Source organism: Oryzias melastigma, linkage group LG4 (assembly GCF_002922805.2).
Source record: "Oryzias melastigma strain HK-1 linkage group LG4, ASM292280v2, whole genome shotgun sequence".
Classification (NCBI taxonomy): domain Eukaryota; kingdom Metazoa; phylum Chordata; class Actinopteri; order Beloniformes; family Adrianichthyidae; genus Oryzias; species Oryzias melastigma.
Genome location: NC_050515.1, coordinates 6,622,995 through 6,640,422, shown reverse-complemented (window position 1 = coordinate 6,640,422; position 17,428 = coordinate 6,622,995). Strand labels below are relative to the sequence as shown.

The window sequence follows — 17,428 nt, the reverse complement described above, 5'->3', positions numbered from 1 at the left end:
GCTGGTTTGTAGCCAGCAGGGCGAGGGCTAACAGGTCAGGCCTCATCATCACATGGAGGCGGAACGGGGAGGGGGGGCGCGCAAAGGAAAAGAGAGTGGGACATTTTGTTTTAGTAAGATAGGGATTTTTTTTTTTTGCAGTGTAGGACTGACAAATGGATTTTAATAAATGATTGTGTGGACTCTGAGGCATGAGCACAGACGGGCGATGAATAACTGAGTCAGTAATCAGGAGGTGGGGGGCAGCCACGCTTCAACCCCCCCGGGACGAGGGGTAACAACACCCACGAGTGTACTTCAGCCTCCAATCCACTCCTAGTTTCAATAACAAAGTGAGTTTATGCAAATAAATACTAAACAATAACACGTTTGACTCAACAATCAAGGATATAGATCAGAATAATACATATTTTGAGGATAAATCTGGGAATAAAGCAAAACGAAATCCTGAAACTCAGATTTACTGAAACATCTGTTGTCCTTGTCGCCATCTAGTGGTGATCTACTGAAACTGCATCAGTCCCGTGGATTTACATACAAGTTTGTTTTGCTTTTGTAAAACCAAAAAAATGAAAAATATAATTCTACTTCCAGTCTAAGTAAATTTTGTCTTCTGATACTTTTTTTTTAATTCTCCAATAAAAAGCATGCTAATTAGATTTAAGGTAACATTATTTAAAGTCTCGCTCCAACCATCTTTTTTAATAGCATTCCCAATGGTCTTTTAATCATATTTATGACATTTTCTAGGTAAAAATAAAATAAACTTGTGTCAGCATAGTTTCTGCAGAAATTCACCTCTGAGTAAGCCTGCCCCCTTTCCCATCATCCATCTGTCTACGTGCTCTCCTGCTCGCTTAAAACTATAAGGAACGAAAAAACAGATGGAAATTTTGAAAAAAGAAAAATAGAACATTTGAAAATAGTTTTAAATTAGAAAATACATACTGAAAACTTAAAGGAATTATTGAAAATTTGAAAAAATAAAATTGAAAACTTGAAAAAAAAGTAAGTTTGAAATTTGAACTTTTCCTTTTTTCATTTCTCCCTCTGTGCTTTCAGTTTCAATTCAGAGTTTTCCAGTTTTCGTTGCTGGGCGGATTATAATCTTACAAGGGGGCGGGGCTTTTGAGTTCATTGGCTACCGGGACAAATCTGAATTGAAACTGAAAACCGAGAACTGAAAGCAAACGGGGAGAAACAAAAAAAAAGGAAAGTTGAAAGTACAAATAAACAATATTTTTAAATTAACAGTTCAGTTTCTTGTTTTTCAAGTTTTAAATTTTCATTTTATTTTTCAAATTTTCAATATATTTTCCCAAATATGTTTTTACATTTTTTTATTTTTAATCATTCCTTTATCATTTTATTATTGGATTTTCAAGTTCAAAACTGCTTTAATTTTTTTTTCCATTTACAATCCCTGTTTTTAAAATTTTCAGTCAGCTTTTTCGTTCACTTTAAGCAGATCCCATATACAACCCCTCACTTCCAAAACCAAACATTTACACTTATAACAAAAAGGGCGACAAATGTCGGAGTTTTCCAGCCGTACAGTTTAGATCCAGATTCCAGCTCAGACCAGAAAAACAAAGACGTTCATGGATCTATTTGTCTACGAGTGGATGAATCAGAATGGAGCAGAGTGACTTCTACTTCACACTTACAAGCTGTTTCAAACAGCATTTTTTCGTTTGCTCCTAAATGACAACAATTTGAGTAAAGAAACACTCAGAAATGCAAATTTAAGCTTAATTTTCTTCATGTTAAAAACCAAAACCACCATTTTATCAGAGTGGATCTTTAACCATCTATTTAACTTCACTGAATTTACTTTATTCAGAGTTCTCACCTTTTCCAGAACAGCGATGTAGTTCTTGAGGGAGGTCAGCGCTTGACCTTTGATGAGCGAATGAGCAGCCAGCTCCACGCGCAGCGCGTAGTGCAGCGTCGACTCCAGGTCTGCCATGTACACTCTGGTTCTGGACCGGAGACACAGTCAAACACCAGACGGTACGGAGCAGAACCCGAGCGGGGCCCTTTGGTACCTGTTGAACGACCTCCAGGGTTCTGCTGAGCTGTTGGTGATGACGACCGAGCTGATGACTGCGGGCCTTCCCGACCGCACCACCCCGGGCAGCCTCATGAGGGCGTACGTGTAGAAAGTGCGAGCCTCTCTGCTCCTGTGGGGAGAGAAAAAAAGATCTCAGGAGTCGGTCCAAGTGTTTCATTATGTTTCCGTTTTTCTATTTTCATATGAAGAAAAATTTACACCAAAATTTTGGAGTTTAGCTAATATTTAAGCTAGCTTTTTTGGCTAATTTGGCATCTACTAATTTGGAGTTTAGCTCACATTTAAGCAACACACTAAATATTTTTTGCTAAATTGGCATGTATTAGGGATTTTTAGGCAATTTTACAACATTTTTTTCAAAAATTTTGGTCAATCTCCGCTCTAGTTCTTTAACGACATCTATAGTCTTTTAGCAAATTTAACATTTTGCAAATAGCCAGTAAATCCCTTCATCAATTAAAGTAAATTGCATCACCATTTTCAGCAAAAAGCTTCAGCATCTTCAGCTACTTGTTTCAGCAAAAAGCGTTCACACTAACATTATTGCAGTTGTATTAACAAATTCATTTTTAAATTATATTTATTTGAGTTTAATTGTGTGGATGCTATTTGTTATTTTGAACATCTGTGGTCTGAAATGTGGCTAGAATAAGGTCTGTTTAAACAAATTAAAAAAGCAAAAATCTTTAATATTGTTCATTAATATTTAGGTGCAGGGACCCATCTAATTCCTGGTTACTGAGAAACCAAATTTCTATGTTGTAGTATTAGTTTAATCTGTAAAATCTTGTACAAATGAAAGAAAAACACAAAACCTTTGTGGTGATTTGTAGGTCAGAGTGTTTTCTCTCCTAATCCTGAAAACATTTCAGCGTTTTTGTTTGCTTGAGGACTTCTGCCGTAGAAACGGTTTCTGCTCTGAACTTCTTCAGGGTCAAAGACGTCATTCTCTTACGGTAACTCAAACGGCGAGCAGATGATGATGGAGCGGCGGAGAACTGAGAGAGGGCCTGATGATCATTTAGCCATGTGATAACCCCGCATCTGCAACCTGAGCCATTAATGTGCTCTGCACCCCCCGCCCTCCGCCCCCCACATCCTGCGCTCATTTGCTTTCCGCCCTCGTCACGGACAGTGAGGGAGCGTCGTAAAACTCGGGCGGGATGGTAATAAGGAGGATAGATACTCCGGGCCAACGCTCACTCACACCAGCCAGGGACTCAATTACACCTCCGTGTCTGGGGGGGTACAGATGTGGAGGGAAAGCCATTCATCCAGTGATCCCCAGGGCCAGCGGGCGGGCGGGTGGGCGAGCGAGCATCACGGCGGGGCTGATGCAGTCACCTGGGACCAGCAAACATTACATGCATGACGAATGCTGCGTGAGGGGAGCGACACACTCCTCGGATCAATCAGACATTCGGTTATGATGGGGGGCCATCTGTCGCGGCGTGCGGCTGGGGGTTTGTTTGGCAGGTGAAGCCAGAAAAGCAATGGCATTGTTTTCATGCAAGAAATTAAAAAACCTCCTCCTGTACAGTGATGGAGATGAGGGGGGCTGGGAGAGGAGAGATGGAGGGTGAATAAATAAATCAGCGATAAATCATTTCCTTTTTGCATTTGTCAACTAAAAGGAGTCCTCTTTGCATGCCAAGTTATTGAAACGGCAAAACAAAGAGGCATAAACAGCAGATGAATTTGCAGGGCGAGGAACGATCAGCGCCGCTTTATGATGGTGAAGAATGGGAGCAATTCCGATGCTCTGATCCCATTAAGAGGCCAGATGTTTAAAAGTATTCTCATGAATGGAGTGGAGATAATGAGCAGAAGACAAAGCGTCCTGCAGAAAGCAAAGCTGCTGCATGTCCAACAGCAGGAAGCGCTCAGGGAGGAGAAAATGCTGAAACTCAAACCCAAATGTATGAACATGAGGCTTGTAATAAAGTTTGAGATATACAAATGATCTGTATTTACCAGAGTCGGAGCAAGCAGGACAAAGGTCACTGAATGACTCTTTAGACTCTTTTCAAAATAAAAGCATCCTAAATGTGAGAGTGAAGGACTAAACTTTAGAGTTTTAGTGCATTTATATGTAATTCTTGATCTGAGTTTACATTTGTTTCATCATTGTGTTTTTATGTTTGTTTTTTTATCCATGTCTCTCTAAAAAAATATATTTCATATCTAGTAAAATAAAGGTTTTGTGTCTCGACTTTAAGCTGAAGATGCAACAGAATCATTTTTGTTTGCTGGTTCCTGCAGGATTTTTCATGACGCCGTCGGTTACTGAGCATGGACTGAGTCTGAATTTCTTCACTATTCACTACTTAGTGCAGAGGTCCCCAAACTACGGCCCGCGGGCCGAATATGGCCCACCTCCACATTTGGTCTATCCCCCTGACCAATATCTGAGAAAAATGATTGTTTTTTTTGTTTGTTTGTTTTGTTTTTTTCCCTCAGTCTGGCCATGCGATCGTACGGAAAAGGATTGGGGCCTCTTAGAAAATTCTGACTTTTTGTCTCAGAATTCTGACTTTTTTTTTCTCGGAATTCGAACTTTTCTCTCAGAATTCTGACTTTTTTTTCTCTAAATTTTTGACTTTTTGTCTCAGAATTTTTTTTCTCGGAATTCAAACTTTTCTCTCAGAATTCTGACTATTTTTCCTCAGAATTCTAACTTCTTTCTCTGAATTGAAACTTTTTGTCTCAAAATTCTCACTTTTCTCTCAGAATTCTGACTTTCAACTCAGATTTCGGACTTTTCTTTCAGAATTTTGACTTTTTGTCTCAGAATTCAGACTTTAATGTCAAAATTCTGAGATGCAAACGAAAAGACGTCCAGTCACAAGTTAGCTTCTACCAATTACAATATCCTGAAGATGAACCCCTGAGAGGGATGAGTTCACTAAACATATAAACTTTTATTTACAGCACTTCAACCATTGCCCGAATAAATGATCACAGTTTTTTAAACCACAAAACAGTCTAAGAGACCAAAAATATCAACTTTAATATTTGTCATGTCAAAGATATTTTTTATGCTTAAAATTAAAAGTATCTGTAAGAACAAAAAAAATCTACTAAAATGCATCTTCATTGATAGTTTTAAATGCCAAATGAATGAGAAACATCTAGATTGTAAATGTTTAGGTCAAAGAATTGGACTGTATTGTATCACCACAAAGTATTGAGTGTATTAAGATGTGTATCGGGTCTTGTGAGAAGGAAAGATACACGATCCCTACTGAAAACTGCTAATCCTGTGTTAGACCAATGAGTTATAAAGGCTACAGTTGCTACGTTAGCTTTTAGGAAGATCTGAGTGAGTTTACTCTCAATAGTGAATGTTAAGGCTGATCTTGTCGTCTATTCAAGGTCAGTGGCAGCTTTAGATTTCACTCTATTTCCTCCTTTTCTGGCAGAACCACCAATCTCTTTGTTTGATTCAGAGAAATGTTACATGTATTCAAGAGACTTCAGTAGATTCATTCGACCTTTTCCTTATTATGATACTCAGTTTGGAGATTTTTGTCTGATGCATTCAGCAGCTGTTGTGCTACATGATGTTACAACAGCAGCAGGAGGAGGTTTATTAACGTGCTACAGTCATGAGCATGAAATACCTCTCTAAAGATCACCCCAAAATGCCTATAAATGCCACCATGAGTTTTAGTAATAAGAGTGCTGGTTTGAGGAACGTCAAACCCTGAATTACAGTGCATATTGCAGCCCGGTAATAAAAATAAAATCATAAAACTAACCATTTTCTCAGAAATAAAGTATTTTTATTGGTATTTTAAAGGCTAATAACATACTTCTGGTTTGGGGAGGATGAAAACTGCTGAAAAACTTACACTTGGAGTCTGGAAAAGTTGCCATCAGGATAATAGAGGTAACAGGATGGAAACTCTGTCACTCCCAGTTTGGTCACGAGGCCGACCTCTGAGCTCAGAACTCTCCTCACCGTGATGTTCTCGAACTGCAGCAGGTCCAGGATCACCTGAAAATGATGGTTGATATCCATGACTGAAAACCTAAATGTTTTCGTTTTTTTCTATTTGGGGAAATAAATAAAAAATCCACACCTCCCGCCCGATGTAAGACTTGGACTCCTCAAAAATCAAGGCCAGATATTGAACAGGGTTGGTCCCAAAAAAGACGTCAACTTCAGCTTGGCTGGAAAAACAAAAAACATTTACAGCTTTTTAAATTACTAAGTTAAACCAACTTATTTGCTCAATAGCTTTGATCTAACAAGACGTAACCCAGTACTTAATTTAACAAATTAAAGAGAAAAATTAAACCCGAAAAACATTTTTTATGCAATTATAAGTCTGCTACCCAAAAAAACTGTTGAATTTGAGGTAAAGAGCAACTAAAACATGATAGGAAATTAATGGTGGTATAATAAATGCATTTAAACAAGTTTGTTTTTTTTAAGTTATTTTTGAGCACACGGTAAACTAAGTTCTTACTTAAACCAACTCCTTTTGTCCCTTTCCTGGTAAAAAATTGGAAAAATCTTTTTGTCAAACTTGCATTTTACTATGAGACAAGAGGACGGTGGCCTAGAAGAGACAAAAAAAGATAAAAAATACTAAAGAATTGAAAAACTGTTCTCAAACTTTCAGCTATTGTTTGAGCTTTATATATTTGCATGTTTTTTTTTTTAGTTTTAAGAGTAAATCTGAAAAATAGCTTAAATTCCTCTATTCTATTTCTAAAACGTTGTTAAATACTAAACTCAGTTCTATCTCCAAGCACAAAAACATGTAACACAGACAGTACAGGGAGAAAAAAAGAAATCTATATTCATATCAGTGTTTACCTAATGGGCTCCAGTGGGGGGCAGGCGGGGGGCCAGGGCTCCCCATGGGCCTCTAAGCTGTCGATGATGGCGTGGCGAAGGCCGGAGATGTCACGAGGAAAGCCTTGGGGAAAAAAATAAAACATTTAAATCTGTTATTTTAGCTTTTACTTTTCCAATTTTTTCTATTGTTGGGTAATAAAACATTCATACAAGCATCATAATTTTTGTAGTTCCATTACTCATTTGACAAAAATAAAGCAAAATAACTTGCACCGCTTTTCTCCTTCATAATCTGCGGTTGAAAAGTTACAGTAAATCAAAGACATAAACATTGGAGATCCGGTGTTAAAGGTTTAACAGAGATCTGCATTCTGCTGATGACTAAAGCGACTTAACTGAAACTTTGCCTCTTAAAATCTACTGCAGCAGCAGTAAACAGAAGATTCTTCTAAGGATAATTTTTAGAATGGTAATCTATAGTTCAAACTCAAAGTCTAACAAATGAGATCAATAAGAAAATGTCACTTTTGTTCTGTTTAGACACAAAAATGCTGGTTAGAAAATAAATCATCACAAAAGGGTAAGTTCTTCATATAATAGAAATGTTGAAGTAACAGTGAAATTGTTGCCTTAAAGTCCCAATCCAATCATCTGTTGAGCTATTTTAAAAACAGACTCTTTTGATAATGATGTTTTTAGCCAAAAATAGAAAAAAAAATTAGGACAAAACTTCTGAGTCCATTAGAAATTCAATATAAATAGAAATTTTGCTTCTGACGTCGTGCTTCGGCTTTTGTTGTTGTGTTGTGGCTTTTGTCGTTGTGTTGTGGCTTTTGTTGTGTTGTGGCTTTTGTCGTTGTGTTGTGGCTTTTGTCGTTGTACTGTGACTTTTGTCGTTGTGACTTTTGTTGTTGTGCTGTGACTTTTGCCGTTGTGCTGTGGCTTTTGTCGTGTTGTGGCTTTTGTCGTTGTGTTGTGGCTTTTGTCGTTGTACTGTGACTTTTGTCGTTGTGACTTTTGTTGTTGTGCTGTGGATTCTGTCCTTGTGCTGTGGTTTTTGTTGCTGTATAGTGGCTTTTGCTGTTGTTTTGTGGATTCTGTTGTTGTGCTGCGGCGTTTGTTGTTGTGCTGTGGATTTAGTCGTGTTTTGGCTTTTTTCATCATGCTGTGGCTTTTGTTGTTGTTTTGTGTTTTTTGTCATTGTGCGTTTGAAAAAAGAAATACTCAGATATGCGACATTAAGCTTAATCTGTCCTTAATACTCAAAGCCACAAGAACATGTTGAAAACACAATTTTAATTGGAGTCAAATCAATAAAAATGCACATTTATTGCAGCACAATTCCTCCAGAATCAGTCGAATGTCATTTAAATGACCGTAAAGATGTCGTCTGCTGAAGGTTCTTCACATGACCTTCATTTGAGTGACAGTACCTGAATAAGTGGTTCCATAGGAATCCTCTTTGGAATACGCCTGGAAGAACTGCAAGAGAGACGAACAGAGAAGTGGCGTCACATCGGGCAGCCCTCACACCAGCATGAGACTCAGACTGAAGCTGTGTAAAGTTTCAGGTGTGTGGGGGGGGGCAGCTTTCTATACCCCCGTCGACCTCCAAATCCCCCCGGTAAAAAATGAGCCGCAGATGTTAAAGCCTCATTGTGAGTTCACATAGAAGGACTCTTTGTTTGACTGGACTGCACCGGCCGAGAGCGCGGCCTTGAACGCACCGCCGCCGATGAACCAGATCTGCTGCAGACGCAGAAGTCTGGAGGAGGTGAGCCACTGCTGCATGCCTTCATACAGAGTCTAACCTCCGTGACACTTCACTCAATGGAAATACTAGAAGAAATACATTTCACTTTCACAGATTATATAGGAAAAGCTGCATTTCTTATGCATGTGTGAGCATCAAACATTTATATAAAGAAAAACTTTTTAATAGGTAATACCCTTGTTTATTTTGTACCCCTAAAGATGAATAAAAACAAAATCCTTCTTGATTTTATTATAATTCATGCATTAGAGCACAAGTGTCAAAGTTGAGGCCCTGGGGCCGGATCTGGCCCGCCAAGTAATAATATCCGGCCCTCCAGATCATGTTACTTTATTGTTATTAATGGCTCGATATTATCTTACACTTATTTCTAACTTGTATAATTTTGATTTATACATATTTTGTTGGCTAATTTCGGCTTTTTTGGAGTTTGGCTAATATTTTAGCCACATGCTAGCTGTTTTGGCTAATTTTTTCTGTTTTTTTATATTTTGAAGTTTAGCTATTTTTTTAAGTTGCATGCTAGCCATCTTGGCGTACCTATGTTTTTTAAGTTATTTTAGGCTAATAGGACATTTAGCTAATATTTTAGATTGCTATTAGCTTCAGCATCTTCAGCGGCCAAATTCAGCTTACAGCATTCACACTAGAATTATTGCAGGTAATGCTATATTATTTTTTTTAATATATAATTATTATTTGTTTATCATTTAAAGAAAATGTTTGGGAACAATTTAGCCTGAAATCAACAAGAAAGTTACAGATTGATTTTTTTTTCCCCCTACAGCAACTAAATAAGAAAATTTGAACATTATTCTGACTAATTGATAGTTTTTCTACCAAATAGATTATTAAACAGAAATACAAATACACATCATCTTTGTAATAGTGACGTATTACATTCAGACAAAAGACTCAAATTTTTAACAAAAACTTCTGTCATTAAACAATTGTGTTCACAATTTTCTGTGTAATAAAACAACTGCTATTTCTTGTGGATTATATGTCTTTGTGTAGTTTTGTGTAAAACTATTTATGATCAATGAAGTCTTTTTTTAAGTCTCTTTTTTAAAATTTTCAATCAACATTGTTTATATACACACACATCTATATCTGTGTGTTTCAAGTCATTTTGTAGCTGTATATTGATATTTTTTTCAAATTTTATTGAGTCTTATGAAGTCCTTTGTTACATTGTCTTAAGGCTCTAAAAATGTATGTTTATAATTTTCTGTTTTCTTTTGTAGTTTGTTTGTAGATGCTTCCATTTGTCACTTAACTTTTTATTCTTACTAATTATTTCTATTTTTATGCTGTGTCCCTATTTTTCAGCATTTTTGCAGCAGTGTTTGAAATGAGAATAATTTCATCAGTGCCATATTATAAAATATATATTAACAATTTGACAATAAATAGATCTTAAATCTTTTTTTTTTAATTATTGATTTGCTTCAGCAGCCGTACTCTGAGTTGGTCCATGTATTTAGTGCGTTTTAACTCAAAAATAACTTTTTAAGGCCAAAGTTTGATCTCAATATGCTTGTCTGTAATAATCTCTCCCTGTTTTTATGGAAAAATGAATGCATCATTGTAACGCAGACACCACGGTGTGATACCTTGATGCTGGGAAATCCTCTGATTTTATAGTCGACGCAGATCTTCCTGTTCTCCTCTGAAGCACAGTCGATAGCTGCCAGTGTCACTGCAGGCCTCCACTCTGAAGAGGAGACATCAAACAGAGGGCGAAAGAGCCTCGGTAAATATTTATTGTTCCGTCTGCGCTCCGTTGACCCCGGATGGAGCCTCTCGTTGTGTTAGGACTGCATGTGTCAACACCGAGTCAGAAAAACACAAAAACACTGTTGACTCTCCCACCTGTAGGCCTCCTATCAGTGGCTCAATAAGCATTTAATTAGCTTTTTACTAAATTTAAACTTTAATCTTGACAGGAAATGTTGCAACTCAAACTAGAAAAGTTGCATTACCTGCGATAATGTTAGTGTGAATGCTTTTTGCTTAAAGTATTAAGCTTTTTGCTGAAAATGCTGACATAATTTACTTTAATTGCTGAAGACATTTGCTAAAAATGCAAAAGCTATTTGCTAAATGTTAAATTTGCTAAAAGACTGAAAATGTCATTAAAGAATTATGAAAAAACACTGAAGTTGACCTAAATTTCTGAAAAATGTATAGTAAAATTGCTTAAAAGTTCCTAATAAATGCCAATTTTGCAAAAATATTTAGTGTTGCTTATATATGAGCTAAACTCCAAATTAGCCCAAAAAAGCTAGCTTTTTCCTTAGATACTAGCTAAACTAGGAAATAGCCTAAAATTTCTCATTGAACTAAATTAGTCAAAAACGTTAGCATGTTGCTCAAATATTAGTTAAATTTCAAATTAGCCTTACAAACTTCAGTGGATGACAAATTTTCCAAAAAACATTAGCATGTGGCTAAAATACTAGCTAAGCTCTAAATTGGCCTATAAAAACCTCTGTACAACAAATTAACCAAAAACGTTAGCATGTTGCTCAAATATTAGCTAAATTTCAAATTAGCCTTACAAACTTCAGTAGATGACAAATATTCCAAAAAACATTAGCATGTGGCTAAAATACTAGCTAAGCTCTAAATTGGCCTATAAAAACCTCTGTACAACAAATTAACCAAAAACGTTAGCATGTTACTCAAATATTAGCTAAATTTCAGATTAGCATTAAAACTTTAGTAGATAAAATTTTAGCCAAAAGTCTTAGCATGTTGCTAATAAACTCTAAATTAGCCTATAAAAACCTCAGTAGATAACAGGTTAGCCAAAAACGTTAGCATGTGGCTAACATATTTGCTAAATTGCAAATTAGCCTTACAAACTTCAGTAGATGAAAAAAATGCTAAAAACATTAGTATGTGGCTAAGATATTAGCTAAATTGCAAATTAACATAAAAAGCTCATAGATAACATACGTTATGCTGCTAAAATGTTAGCTAAATTTCAAATTAGCATTAAACTTTACTAGATAACATTTTAGCCAAAAACATTAGCATGTGGCTAAAATATTTGATATATTTCAAAATAGCATAAAAACGTCAGTGTATAACAATTAGCCAAAAATGTTAGCATGTTGCTAAATATTAGCTAAATTCCAAATTAACATACAAAACTCATAGATAACGTACAGTATTAGCCAAAAAACTTCATGCTGCTAAAATGTCTGCTAAATTTCAAATTAGCATAAAAACTTTAGTAGATAAATAATTGATATTTTTTTTAAAATGGCATACAATCTTCGTGTATAACAAATTAGCCAAAAATGTTAGCATGTAGCTCAAATATTAGCTTAACGTCAAATTAGCCTTAAAAAAAGCTCAGCATAAAAAAAAAAATAAATAAATAAAGCAGAAAACGTTAGCATGTATCTAAAATAACTCTGAAATTTCTGGAAAATTACAATGAATAATTAAAAAATAGCCCATGAATATGTTTAAAGGATTGTTGCTAATTGGCTTGCAATTTTTTTTAATTGGAATGAAATTTGAATTTCTTTTTCATTTCCTATGGGGCATATTTTCCTCAGTGTTGCAAAAACGAGAAATTTATAAATACCAAAAATACAAGCAGTAACATCCTGAACCTTTTGATAGCAAGATTGCTGAAATCACTAGAAGTGAGTTTTTACTTGCCGAAAACGTACGTTAAGGAGCAGGAGAATCACTATAGTGTGATTGCTTACTAAACATTCACACTATAGTGATTTATGGGGAATTATAATCTGCACGGCTTTCTAATGTTCTGGAAAACGATCCTTCCATGACCCCTGAATCGTTCCAAAGAGTCCACTGTTGACAGAATGTGAGTGACCCAAAGCTCTTCAAACCCACCGATGGAGCCAAGGACCGTCGGCGTCACAATCTTTGCCCCTGAGCAATCTCCTAATTATATTTACTCGCACTGATCTGTTGAATTCTTTTGGCTGGAGGGGGGGTTACGTAAACAACTCATGTGAACATGTGACGCAAAACCCAGAACTAAAAAAAAAAAGAATGTAATTAAATCATATGCCCTAATTAACAGATTAGCAGAAAAGCAGGTTGCTAGATCCACAAATGCCAGACACAAATCTGAGAATTTTACATTTTTATCCTAAATATTGAATTGTCAGTTTTTTTCAGAAAGCAGTGGCACTGTAAAAAGTGAAACTTTGGAATAATTAACAAAAGTATTTTTTTGTAACCAATAACATTTGAAATTGACTAAACCATCAACTCATTTTTTGTATTTGATGAAAACTAATAAGATTAAAAGTAACAAATTACTCATATATTACCAATTGATCCAATGTTTCACTTTTTACAGTCTGATTCTAAAGATAAAATAGAATTTTATAGTAAAACATAGAACCTTTTACAATAGTAAAATAGTGTTAAGGAGTGACACACACCCTCAATGCTTTAATAATGTGATTTCAAAATGTTTTCAAGGTTAAGCAGACACTTATAACTTTAAAAATGTTAGTTTGAATTGTTAAAGGTGCAACCATCCAGGAGAACATGCTGCTTTTTGCTTCCCTTTTAATGGAGTTTTGGAACAAACTTAATTTAAAGGAATAAAATACCCTTTATTAACTTGAATTAAGTCGAAATAATTAATTTTTCATGTGATATGTTTTGTTAAAAAGTGTAATTAGGTGAAGAAAATTGAAATAAAAAGTCGGACGCGCTCCTGGACAAGTTTCCTTTTACGCGCGGGATGTAAAGTTTCTCTTGACGCGCGGGAGGGAAGTTGGATCAATACAGTGAGTTCTTGTTTACGCAGCAGTCCTGGAGCCACGTGACTCCATCCAGGTTCATACCAACCTGTGATGTCCCTGGCCAGGCTTTTGTAGATTGGAGAAAAGGAGACGCAGTGGCCACACCACGACGCGTAAAACTCCACCACCGCCGCAGCTGTGGAGTTCACCAACACCGACTCCACGTTGTCCTGCGTCAGCAGCGTGATCTGGTCAGAGGCGGTGTAGAGTCCGGCCTGCGCGGCGGGAGGAAGCAGACCGACGCACAGCAGCAGGATCGCTGCAGCTGCTGCGCTTCTGGCTGGAGTCCGCTGCGCTTCTGTGAGGCGAGACGTGGCACGGCTGCAGCGCCGCGCCATCTTCCCGCTTTGAGCTGCTGCTGCCGCCGCTCCCTGTCAAACACTTGACACAACTCTACCCCCCCAAAGCCCGAGCCTGCAGTGGGCCCTCCCCCCGGCCAGGAAACGTCCAAACTCTCCACAACCACTCATCTTTGCGCACATCGGACAAAGAGTAAATATATGGAATTACGCGCAAACGATGCGCCTCCAACCGCGCTGGAGCTGGAACGGCTTCACTGAGGGACAAAACAAAAACATTCCAGTGACGGATTAGAATACAAATTCTACTTTTGACTTTCAGTCCGGTCAGGGGCGCTGCTATCCAGGTAACCCCCCCCCCCCTCAACCAAAAGGAGCCACAAAGTCTGACGTCACCCTTTGGAAAAATAAAACGGGTTTGTATTCATGTACGCAGAAATAAAACAAAGAAGAAACTTTTAAAAAAAATCTAAATACGACAAACTTTATAACTCCAGAAATTAGTTTACATAACTTTCTTTCAAACTAAAATACACTAATATGGCAAATATCATATTTCCTGATGTTAGCAGTTTTACAGTTTATTTTACTGTTTGTGATGCATCTCTGGTAGTATTTGTAAATCCACTAAACTAAAATTAAACCAGAGCTAATTAAATGACCCTCACTGTATTTTCAAACTTTAAATCCCTGAATTTGTTAAAAAATAAAAAGAGGTGCAGATGTGGGGAAGAAACCGAATAATTCTATAGTTCTATTCAGTGTTTTAGTTTAAAAAACTGAGAAGTGATTAAAGTAAAACATATTTCTTATTTAAAACCCCTTTTCAATATTTTGTGGACAGATAAAAGTTCACATTTTCTTAAAAAAAAGTGTATTTAACAGATCAAATTGTCATTTTAAAGTGAATTTGTGAACAACATATTCAAACAAGAACAAACTTTTTAATCATCATTTATTTATTTACAGCTTCAAATTTCATTTAGTTAACAAATATATACTATGTACATATTTGCACAGTAAACAGTGTTTTTTTAATCTTACCAGCCTCCGTTTCAATAACAGTGGATCAAATAGGAAAGACAGGATATTTACACCAATAAAAGAATTGTACACGTCTTCAAGTGCCCCCCCACCAGACATTATTATAAATATTCATTTCAGCTGAAGGAGATGGAGCCTCACGAGGTCACTGGGATAAATATTCTGTTTGTACTTTGTGAGACTGTTCTGGTCATCTGAGAGTTCTCCTTCCGGTATCGACCAGGTACTGCATAGTTAGAGAGGAACAAAAGGAGGATTTACAGGAAAGCCACCGTTTCTTACGCCTACATTTACCTTCGGAGATGTTTCTAACAGTTTGGGAGGTTTGAACATTTAGTAAACAGACTGAACGTGAACCCAGACGAGAGCGAGATGGTAAAAAACAGCTTAAGGTCACTTCAGCGCCGTCGATTCGGACTAAACACACAAAGTCGTTCCTGACAAAGCTAAGAAACGAAAATGTCTGCTCAGATCTAAGGGTGACTTACAAAGTAGACGGTGGCTGAGTGACATAAAAAGGAAATATTTATTGTACAAAAAAGAGGGATAAGGCAGAAATGGATGGAGGCGGTAAGAAAGAAGAGCAGAAAAATGCATACAGCAGTCGGAGAAGACATTCAAACTCAGGTCCAGAGGATGTGGGAACATCGCTAAACACCAAATTCGAGGCACTTCAAAGGAACAAAGAGAAAAGTCGGCCTCTGGAATCTGGATCACGGATAAAGATGTCCCACAGCAGCGAGTGGAGGAGCGGCACGGCGCTCCGCGGCCACGCCGCCGTCATGTCAGGGAGCTGAACTAGAGCTGCTTCTCCAGGACAGAGAACGTTAATAAAGTACGACTAGAAATCCAGCATTCCAGAGCAGACCTGGAATCGAGTCGCGTCTTCCAGTTCCATAAAATGCTTCAATGTGCTTAAATAACATTCAGAAATGACCCAATTGTGTAGATTAAACGTGTATGTTGAGAAGAACTGAACTAAAAAGATGTCGGTTTGCATATAGTTTAAACTAAGAGCTACTGCTCTAAAAAAGTTACTAAAATGCTTTGGAAAAACTTTAAGGAAGAAATAAACAATAGAAGAGATGACAGAAAGTCCACTGGGGTCAAACTCGAGTCTCTGTTGACTCGTATTTCATGATGTATCGCCCAATTCACATTTTCATTTGTGCTTTAACCGTAACATTAGATATTCTAGAAAATATATCATTTATAATCTGAATGTTCTGTAATAAAGCATCTCCTCACATAAATAATTTAAGAGGGGCCAAAAAAAGTGAGTTTTCTGTCGTTCTAGTGAGATCAGAAATGCCTTCTTTAATGTGATCCTAAAAATCTAGAAAATACTGATACTAAAGCCAAACTATCCTGAGAGTCAGCCCCCCCCCCCCCACCAATCGACTGCTTATAAATAACTAACACAAAAGTCACTTGTTAGCTTGGCTAGCAAATCAGATTGCACTATAGAGTTCTTCATCTGTTACGATTTTTTTCTTTTTAAAAGGTTTCATAAAAAATTTGACAATCGACTGACGTGGACGTCAAATCCACGAAGGAACGACGAGCTTAGCAGCATTCGTGGACATTACAATTCAAATGGCTCAGTACATCCCATAATCGCCAGCTCCTCGTGCTGGTACGGTTCAGGCGGTGAGAACTTGGAGGTTTAGAACGGCTCTAGAGGTGATGGTGAATGAGGCCGTCGGAGAGTAGCGGCAGCTTGAGGTTTGTTAGGTTCTGGTTCTACTCCACGGCGCGCCTCTTCTCAAAGATCTGAGTGAAGGTGTCTGCGGTGTCCTTCAGCAGAGACTCAAAGATGGAGTCGGCCAGCTGCATCTTGACGGAGAACTCATCTTCATCGTAGTTGACCCACTGAGCTTCCTCTTCCTGAAGCTCCTGAACCTGAAACACACACATGATATCAGAGCTGCTTTGGGATCCACTGTTTTTTTTGTTTTTTACTTATTTGGAGTTTCTACTGTTATATCAACATTCTGCGAACTTTTTGAACTGTTTTTGTATCTGCTAAGTTTTAGGTAATATTTCAGCTAGATGCTAACTATTTTGGCTAATTGAGGTTTATTTCAGTTTTTAGGGCATTTTGGAATTTAGCTAATATTTCAGCTGCATAACATGATGGCTAATATAGGCATTTTTTCAGTTTTTTTTTAGCCTATACTGGAGTTTAACATTTCAGCTACATGACTATTTTGGCTTATTTTAGGCCTTTTTTTTTTAGCTTTTTAGGCTATCTTGGAATCTAGCTAATATTTCAGCTACATGATAACTATTTTGGCTAATTTAAGCCTTTTTCATTTTTTTTGCCTATTTTGGAGTTTGGCTAACAGTTCAGCTACATAGCCATTTTGGTTAATTCAGGCTTTTTCAGTTTTTTAAGACCAATTTGGAGTTAAGATAATATTTCAGCTACATGCTAGCTGTTTTGGCTAATTTAGGCATTTTTTTCCCTTTAAGGCTATTTTGAATTTAGCTAACATTTTAGCTACATGCTTACTATTTTGGCTGATTTCGTTTTTTTAAGCTACTTTGGAATTTAGCTAATATTTCAGCTACATGATAACATGATGGCTAATATAGGCATTTTTTTCAGTTTTTTTT

General features: G+C 37.0%; 2 protein-coding genes across 8 annotated transcripts in view; both read right to left on the bottom strand.

Moving 5' to 3' along the window:
• qsox1 (quiescin Q6 sulfhydryl oxidase 1) overlaps positions 1-13,995 on the bottom strand; it is a 40,493-nt gene extending 26,498 nt beyond the window's left edge. The window contains exons 1-8 of the mRNA XM_024278925.2: positions 13,513-13,995; positions 10,275-10,375; positions 8,318-8,366; positions 6,903-7,005; positions 6,160-6,250; positions 5,929-6,074; positions 2,049-2,183; positions 1,853-1,982 (exon numbers count right to left, since the gene is read on the bottom strand). Coding sequence (XP_024134693.1) covers positions 1,853-1,982; positions 2,049-2,183; positions 5,929-6,074; positions 6,160-6,250; positions 6,903-7,005; positions 8,318-8,366; positions 10,275-10,375; positions 13,513-13,804 — 1,047 coding nt within the window. The 5' untranslated portion in view covers positions 13,805-13,995. The remainder of the gene's footprint in view (positions 1-1,852; positions 1,983-2,048; positions 2,184-5,928; positions 6,075-6,159; positions 6,251-6,902; positions 7,006-8,317; positions 8,367-10,274; positions 10,376-13,512) is intronic.
• A 708-nt stretch (positions 13,996-14,703) lies between these two features.
• cep350 (centrosomal protein 350) overlaps positions 14,704-17,428 on the bottom strand; it is a 52,231-nt gene continuing 49,506 nt past the window's right edge. For all 7 annotated transcript variants that reach the window (XM_024278917.2, XM_024278920.2, XM_024278922.2 and 4 more), the window contains one exon: positions 14,704-16,711. In XM_024278917.2, the coding sequence (XP_024134685.1) occupies positions 16,553-16,711 (159 nt within the window). In that variant the 3' untranslated portion in view covers positions 14,704-16,552. The remainder of the gene's footprint in view (positions 16,712-17,428) is intronic.